Below are 9,135 nucleotides of genomic sequence, written 5' to 3'. Positions count from 1 at the left end.
CATCATCTGTCTCTGCATTTTTTGAACTACCCATAGGTGTCAGACGTTTTAAGAGAAGAAACCTTGCTGAATTTTGAACTGTTTTTTTGAACAACTTTTGTTTGGTTGGATCAGATTTTGCTTTCCACCAAGACTTCCTTGCCTTGATGGTGTTACAGAGCCAAGGCTTTTGATTGTTGAGTTTCCACAACAAATAAAAACCACCGTTTATCACTTGATTAATTTTAAAATACGATTTTTAACTTTTTAATTTCTAGGTGGGAACCACAAAGTTGAACAGCAATAATCATGGGAGATGCTGCAAAACCCTTCTTTGCCAAGCAGAATAAGGAACAAGAAACTTTGTATCAACAGGAGCAAAAAGGAAGACCCTTGCAGAAAGACGGCCAAGTCATGGATGAATATGGAAGTGGCTACAGCTATAAAACAGATACCAGTCTGCAAAAGAAAAAGGGAATGCTGGGTCATTACGGAAGCAGTCCTAGGCGAGGGCCTCGTGGTGTGTTCAGTAGTCCAAATTCATTTAAAAGCACAACTTACAGTCCCGGATCAAAGTTAAATGATATTCAGAGAGACCAAATGAAGAAGCGGTCATCTGATGACCACCATGGTACTTCTGACAGCTGGAGAGAGTACAGGTCTGTTGCCTGGAGTACTGTGCACAGCAGGACAAGGAAGGACTCTTTTCATGAGGTTGAAGGGTCTGGAAACAGAAATGTAAGACGACAGCTTCAGGAAGACTTAATGAGTGAAGATATGCTAGACATGCAGAAAGGAAGATCTGGTAATCAACATGTTTGTTTTTGCATAGCTATCCAGTAAAACAGCTTTCTGTGTATGTTACTGAAAAGTAAAATTTCAGGATTCACTGTTAGAGGAGAAGAACCTTTTCATATATTACAAACTTTTGATTGTATTATATGGCAGCATTTTAAACAAATCACTACAGCAAATGATACAGAGCTTGTTTTGTACGTTCTGTCCTCATAAGTTAGTTTGTAAGTGGTAGAGGTTAGTAGTTTGCAACATCTGTGTGATGTCCGTTTGCAGGTTTTCAGGTAGAATTTGATCGAATTTCTCAAGGCTAATAAGGGATGTTTCAGTTAAGTTGATAGGGGGTAAGATTTTATTGCTACCAATGGCATCTATAAGAATGTACCTTCAGAAGGATCCAAAACACTGCCTCATAGGTAGTGTGAGAACTTAGTACTCGCAATGGTTATACAGCAATAACACAAAACTAATTTTCCATGCTTATTGGACTTCACTATGGGCAATTAGTACAAATACTGTGTGTACAAGCCATAAGAACTGAAATGCAAGGAAGAACAAGGTAAGGGAGGGTGAGGTGAGTATCACGACATCTTCATTGAATGTGAGCAGCAGAAGGAAGCATAAGTAGATCAAAGCAGGAAGGGAAAGCGTTAAAGAAGATAATATAGTTAGATAAAATAAGAAAGACCAGGGCACAGAGAAAGGTGCTGTTGACAGTGAACAACTGCCTGTTAGCAAGAAGTCTGTCTTGCTTTAGATAAGACTGGACGCCAAAACGGTATTGATCTGCCCTGAGAGAGGAAAGCTATTACTAGCTGATACCAGGAAGTCCCAGGAAATTAATGTGCTTTCCCTTGTGTCCTGGTTCATATCCTGCAGCATATTGTCTGCAGACTGTCTGCTTCCAGCAGTGATAACGCTCTGCGTTTAGAGTTACTACTAAGGATTGGTGTGCAGACCATGGCCACTGCTAAGGTTGTGTACCACATGGTGTGGGGCAGAAAGTAAAGCTGCACCTGCAGGGAGGAGCAGACAAGACAAGTGACCCTAAAATTGCCCAGTGGGGTATTCCATCCCCTGTGCGTCATGTGCAGTAGGATCACGAGGGCCAAGCCCCTTCCTCCCTTTTGCTGCTCCTGCAGTGGTCGGCATCTGAGGAGGACTCCGTCCATCCTGCCTTTGATCCCCAGCCCTGTGCTCCTGAACAGAGTTCCAGAATCCAGCTCCTGTGCCCAGTTGCTGTGGTAGTAATTCTAAATATGGAGTGTTATCACTGCTAAAAGCAGTCTGTGAAAATATGTTGCTAATTTCAGACAGGGCAGTTAATTAGAAGAAGCTTTAGCTGAAAGTAAAATCATTGAACAGAACCAGCTCTGTTCTACCCCAAACCAAGACACCTTGATATCAGCTGTCACTAAAATGATCAACTACTCCCATAGTTGTAGGAGCTCTTTGGAGCAGGGCTGGTTTGTGGAAACACTGTAAAAGCTCTGTACTGATAAGCTAAACTCCTAGATAAAAGTGCATGATTTTATAAACAGTTTGTAAAATAACCATGGCAACTTCCTTTCAAATTGTAAGACTTCTCAAATCATTCAAGTGGCATTTTTGGCAAAGGAAGAAGGAGGCAATTCACAACTCAGTGATCCTTGCAAGACTTTTAAATATTTTTACTTTTCTTTAAAAAAAAAAAATTTAAATAAATTTCAGTGGCCATCTATTTCTCTAGCATTTGCCTAGTGTCTCCTTGAGATGTGAGTTTCATGCTTGAGCTCAGCCTCAGGTGAGGAGAGTGCAGAGTAGAATGCTTTCACAAGTTTGTTCTCAAATTTGCAAGTGTCTCTTAAAAGTGGAATAAAAAAAACGTTATGCAATTTTAACCTTAGGAATTTGTTCTGGAACAAATAATGTAACCTACTGTAAGTATTCCAGAGGTAACACAGAGATGACTAGCAGGAAACATGAATTTCTCAAGAAAAAAAACATGCCAAGTCCTTCTGATTTATTATAAAGTAGTGATAGGTCCCCAATGGACCTGGGAGAAGCAGGTGATAGATACCACTAGTAGTGGTTCTGTAGTGCTTCAGACACTCTTATGTGACAGTTCTCTGAGTAAACTAGAGGAAAATTCTCTAGGTGAAATTAGTACAACAGACCTGCAGAGCTAATTAGATAACTATACCAAAAAATTACTTACCAAAGATTTTGTCAAAATGATAGGAAGCACTGAGCAAGTATCTATGAGGATTCTGTTCTGGTCGATATTTTTTACACTAATCTGATGATGACTGAAGACAGCATGCTTATTAGTTGTGTACTCTTAAAGTTGAATGTCCTGTGGAGCTGGTATGAGTTGAATGCAGAAGAGCAGGAAGATCAATTAAAATAACTTGGCACAACTGTAGAAATGACCTACATACAGGATGAAATACAGAAGACATGTGCAAATGCCACTGTTTAAGTAGGACTGTCAACCATAAAAACAAAGGAGGAAAAGTTATGATGGAGTATTTTTTTTCAGAGAAGAATCTGACATTGTAGGGAATCAGATGATGATAATGAGTAGCCAGTTTTTTGGTGGTGTGAGGCATGAAAACAGACCACAGCCTGAAGTACTCTTTCTGTAAGTCTTGGTAAGTTCAGTTGCAGTATGCTGTCCAGCTTTGGCACCCCACTTGAGTGAATAAAATGGATACAGTCCAAACAAGAGCAAGAAGAATGCTAGGGCACATAGAAAACAGAAACTGCACAAACTGTTAACAATCCCTGGTCTTTCTGTGAAAGTGTAGGGAGGCATGATAACAGTCTTCAGATGTCTAGAAAGGTATTAGAAAGCTGACACGGTAGCCTGGCTTGCATCTTTCCAATAGATGGGAAACAATGGGCCTAAAACTGAGCAAGAAAAATTCAGATGAGGATTAAAGGGAAAGTTTCTAATGGTAAAGCTAGGGAAGTACTAGAGAGGTTGTTTGGGCAGTTCGTGGAGTACCTAACTGGAGGCCTTTAAGAACAGGTTAGGTGTGTGTTGCTCAGGATTGACAAAGTTAATTTCATTCCATTGTGATGCACAGGAGGGGTGTAGCTCACCTGGAGGTCTTTTGAAAAGCCCTAGTGCTATGTCAAGTAGCAAACAATTACTAAAAGTGTTTCTTTTGGCATTTCCTTTTACTTGAAATCTTCTATGCCGTTGTCCCTTTCCTTTACTTTTATGCATTTTTACTGTAGCTCATAAGGAATGAGTTTACCAGATCTCTAAGGCACTTTTTTTTTCTGCAGGAACTTTAACTTTACTTTAGGATAATGGCTAAATAAATTACTAAATGAGATTATCAGGACAGTAGCTACCAAGTATTAGAGTTATTTACTTTGTAATTTTTGTTAGATTACTTGGTGGCTACAGAAATAATTGGTAAGTAGGTAGTTGTCAAATCCTTTCCTGCAAAGACCTTAATTTAATACGCGTTTTTCTCCAAGTTCTGTCTACACTGCTCAGTGAAAATGTAGTCAAACTGTGGCAGCTCTTAGGAGTTTGAGCAGGAGAGTCAGCGTGGGAACTCCACAGGATGTGTAGAGTTCAGAGACTCAGACTTCTCTTTCTGCTCCTCGGAAACAGTTCTGTTGGAGTACTCTCCCTGCAACCTGTGAAGCCTTAGTTCTGTTTGTTCCAGCATACACTTGTTCTGCTGGTGAGAGAAACTGTACTACCATTCTTGCCCTTGTCCTGTTTACACCACCAGCACATGCACGCTGCTCAGTGAACTGAATCAAACAACTGTTTGAAAGTACATAGCAGGGTTGTTTCCCATTTGCCAATTACTGGAGACAAAAATTGGGGTCACAGGAAAGAAACTCTGTAAATGTATTTGATAGAGCAGTTGTCTTTGGTTTTTGTGGGGTTTTTTGTTTGTTTTGTTTAATTATTACAAATTAAAATCTCATGTTATCATAAGGGTTTTAGTGTCTAAGGGAGTTACATAAACTTTCTTAGAAACAAGGAACTTTAGAAATATCATGCATCTGGACATCCTGTATTATCCTGAGCGTATGTTCAAATCAAAGACTAAACAGCTTATGAAGTAATGGGTGAAAATCTGGCTTATGTGTATATTCATTCCTGAGGTTAATTTTACAGATATTCTTTGGACTAGTTGCAATTCCCACTTTAAAAAGATGACAAAGTTTGTGTAAAAGTGGAAGTGGTATTTACATTAATTTGTGCCAGAAATTTTGCTGTAAACATAGGTGTGTTTATTCTGCCAATTTCATAACATTATTAAGCAACGTGTGCAGGTACTTTGCAAGTTCATCATTTTTTGACTTGTGTAGCAAATAGAAGCTTTATTTTTACTTGTCTATATGTGAAGGCAGTACTCTCCCATATGCTAATTTAATTGAAAGGCGAGTGACACTGACAGGCAGTTATTACTGGTGATAATAAATTTTATGTCAGCTAAGCCATGGCAGTGCTATGTCATAGTGCTGTAGCTCTTACAAATCATTCACATTGGCCTACACTCACTAATTCTGCGGTGTTTGTAGTGGTCTGTGGGTCAGTTCACTTTCTAGCTTTTTCATCCACCTAAACCTGACCAGGCGTCCTGAAATCTTCAGATACATTGTACCTTTTCATTGCAATGACATACAGGTATGTCTCAACCAGGCAGTGAAATCTATTGCATTTAGGTGGGGTTTTTTGGTGTGTTTGTTTGTTTGTTTGTTTTGTTTGTTTGTTTGGTTTGGTTTTTTGCTAGTTTTAACAAAGCTATCTAAATAAGGTCAGTGACTTCAATGGGCCAAATTAGCGTTTCTTGGTATCTTGGAAAAAAGGTACTGTAGATTGTGGCATAAATACACACTCTTGCTGTTCTCAGACTTGCATAGAACCGATTATGAAACCATCCAGGGTGGATGACTGTGTTCTCTTTGACTCACACATAAGTAAAATGGTAGTTGAAGAAAAAATGCTGTATGGTGCTCTGAATTTTTTTATATATTTGCTCTCATAACTCTTTATAAGAAATGAAGAACCTTAGGAAACCAAGAAGATTGAGAAGAACTAGAAAAGATGAGTATGATCAAGATGAATTGGATGGTCCAGTGATAGATGAATCTGTGCTGTCAGCAAAAGAACTTCTAGGGTTGCAGCAAGCTGAAGAACGCCTGAAACAAGACTGCGTTTATAGACTGAAAAAGGTGCTACTGTCTTTACCTGTATAGTCCTCTATTTTTTTTGTCTGTAAATACAATACAGATAGTACACTTTGACCAATTTCTCAGACTGTAGCTAGCAAGTCTAGTTATAGAATTGATACAACATACAGAAAAGGTGCTGTTAACAGATTGTGAAGAGAAGGCAGGTTGTCCTTTGTTTTGTTTTGTTTTGTTTTTCTAACAAATCTTGATTTGGCACCAATTCAAGTACAAAAAATGGCTGCTCCTTTACTTCATGAATTAACATCAGATCTCTAGATACTGGAGCAGTGGACCAGAAAAGTTCTGTTGTAATTTTCTTCAGTTAATATGTTCTTCCATAGGCATTGGGTATTTTCCATTGTAAAAGACAAGGTGTTGGACTTGAGTGACCCAGTGCCACCATTCTTCTGGCATTATATCTGATATGCAGACTCTTTGTAAAGGTGGAGTTAAGAATGCTAAAGTGAGTGTTTCTGAGAGTCAGTTACCATCATTTAACTTAGCAAGGGTATTGAATGAAATGAAGGTAATATCTTTCTGTATTTTAGGGTTTTTTACTATCTTTATTTTAGCAACCTCGAAACTGCCCGTCAGCAAAATATACCTGCAAATTGTGTGATGTTTTGATTGAGTCGGTGGCTTTTGCTCATAAGCATATTAAAGAGAAAAGACACAAGAAAAGCCTAAAGGTGAGTTAAAGACAAGCAAAAGTATAATTTAAAATGCAGATTCATGAAACTGTCCTCACTCTACTAACCCTACTAATGACTGAAACGGCACTGCTTCTAAAATCACTCCACGTTTTTTTACTCTGTTTAAATCTTCTTAAAAACTATTACTTAGTGATACTGGTAAAAAGAGTAAACTTGGGACCTGGACTTTGATTTGTACTTTTTCATGCCTATTATTAAGGAAAGAAGTCCTCATTTAAAGTATAGCTCAGTAACATTTTGTTACTGGTGACTGGAGTATAATAAAAAAGCTGTACCAACTGACTGCTGTTTTGGTGTTCTGTAATTCTTCTGGTGGATTAGTTATGTGTATTCTTCTTGGTGTGTGTTTGATTGGCATATTTCAACAATGAAGAGTTTTGATCAAGTCCAGAGCAATGAGGAGTAGCAATAAGCAAATACAGTTAGTATGGCAGAGTTTAAATACTGTAAAAGTGAAGAACTTGTGGGCTATTACAGATTTGTTTATATGTGAAAGAAATAGGTTTGGAACACAAACATCAAAGTAACTTCCAACATAACCTCAATTTTACTTCCTATTTTTTTTTAATTACATGTCTTCTATACTTTTTACTTCCTCAGCTTGAAGCAGACAAAAATATTTATCTTCTGCAGGTTTTCTGTCTCTTACTCTTCAACTCCTACCCTTTCCCATTTCACAAGTGATAAAAGAATTGTTGGCCTCCTTTTATAATTCCAAATAGATGTGTGTGTATATATATATCTTTTCTCATTACTGAATCCTTCTGGAATGTCTAATTCTTTATACCTGTCAAAGTTTCTCTCTTGATGTTCTTGCTTCCAAATACCTCCATTATCTGGAAAACCTGTGGTGGTGTAACTTGGGGTGAATTGCAGGCATTCATTCTAGCACATTAAACAACTCAAGAAAATCATTATAACATTGGCGTCACTGTCTTTAAAGGAGAAGCAAGAAGAACAGCTGCTGACTGCCCTGCCTCCTCCAATACCTGCCCAGATACAAGCTATTGGTTTTGCTATTGAAAACGTAGTGCAGGAGTTTGGCTTAAGTAATGAAGACCTAGAAGAAAGACTCAACATTGTAACAGTGATGGAAAACTTACTGCGTCAAAAAGTGCCAGGTATTGTTTCCACATTTTTTTAAATTCTAGATATGGCAACTTAAAAAACAAACGAAACAGAAAAAAAAAAAAAAAAAAAAAAAAAAAAAAACAAAAAAAAAAAAAAAAAAAAAAAAAAAACCCACCTGCAAACAGCGCATAAAGTTAAATTTTCATTAAAAACCTTGCATAGCTGTATTCTACAACATTATACTTAGTTACTAGTGTGTTTAATGACATGATGTGGCAATAAAACCGTCTTTCAAAGTTAAATTGTAATGGTGCTCATGACCCAAGCAGACCTGTAGTAATAAGTGAAGCTGAACAGGACATGGGTGGACATTTAACAGGCAGGATTTACTTGCACAGTGTTGTGGTGTTGGAAGACCCTGCTTCATTTCCTGTGGTTACCAAAAACTAGATGTAGGTGTAAGATCTACTGACAATGCTGTAAAGTAGCTCCAGACTTATAATTAGGTACAGAGTAAATGCAATATAATTGTTTTTGTTGCAGAGTGCTCGTTAAGATTGTATGGCTCCTCCCACAGCAGATTTGGTTTCAAAACTTCAGACATAAACATAGATATTCAGTTTCCTGATGATGTAAGTAAGACGATTTTAATAAGACGTCGCAGTGGTGTTGAATGTTTGTGCCTTCACGTAGATTATAGTTTAGCTATAACTTACAGTGTGGTAGTAGCAGTTTTTATGAAAATGCATTGAGTATAATGGAGCTATCACATGAAAATGTTCTTAAAATGACAGTCCTTACTTCATACGCCAGTAATAGTCAGGCAGTATAGTATGGCTTTGTGTTCCATTGAATCTTCCTTCTGAAAAACTGAAGACACTTAAAACTCCTAGCAGTCCTGTGAGATCACTATTTATCTTCTCTTACAGCTGGATTAAATTGCACTTTCATGTCCTTGTTCCTGTACTGATACATGCGCATCAGAGGATTTCATTGATAGGTTACTTTTGAATCATGGAACCATCAGATGTCATTGGCACAGTTAGCGTTGGGGCTGCCCCCACACTGGTAACAGATGCTCTCTGTTAACTCTCCTTCCCCCCCGGCAAGGGGAAGAGAAACGGAGTAAAGGAGAGAGACTTATCGGTTAGAAAAGCAAAACAGCTTTAATGAAAATGCTATTACTAATAATAGTAATAATAAATGAAAAAACGGAATATACACAAAACCAGTATTGAACCCAGCTCCCCCCGATGTCAATAGGTCACCATCACCCCCGGTGCTGTGGAGCAGCCCCTGGGGAAAAGTCCCAGGCTGGACTCAGGGGCAGAGGGGAGCTGGGCACAGGAGCTGGATTCTGGAACTCTGTTCAGGAGCACAGGGC

The 9,135-nt window shown here is 38.3% G+C and overlaps 1 protein-coding gene across 1 annotated transcript in view; it reads left to right on the top strand.

The window, feature by feature from the left end:
• Window positions 1–288: 288 nt before the first annotated feature.
• The window catches only part of ZCCHC6 (zinc finger, CCHC domain containing 6), a gene marked incomplete at its 3' end in the record, with an annotated part of 28,686 nt that continues 19,839 nt past the window's right edge, over window positions 289–9,135 (top strand). Inside the window, exons 1-5 of the mRNA XM_008937229.1 lie at window positions 289–784; window positions 5,792–5,967; window positions 6,540–6,656; window positions 7,624–7,801; window positions 8,295–8,383. Coding sequence (XP_008935477.1) covers window positions 289–784; window positions 5,792–5,967; window positions 6,540–6,656; window positions 7,624–7,801; window positions 8,295–8,383 — 1,056 coding nt within the window. The remainder of the gene's footprint in view (window positions 785–5,791; window positions 5,968–6,539; window positions 6,657–7,623; window positions 7,802–8,294; window positions 8,384–9,135) is intronic.

Source organism: Merops nubicus, unplaced genomic scaffold (genome assembly GCF_000691845.1).
Source record: "Merops nubicus isolate BGI_N331 unplaced genomic scaffold, ASM69184v1 scaffold22623, whole genome shotgun sequence".
NCBI classification, from domain to species: Eukaryota; Metazoa; Chordata; class Aves; order Coraciiformes; family Meropidae; genus Merops; species Merops nubicus.
This window is presented reverse-complemented; position numbering and strand designations above follow the sequence as displayed.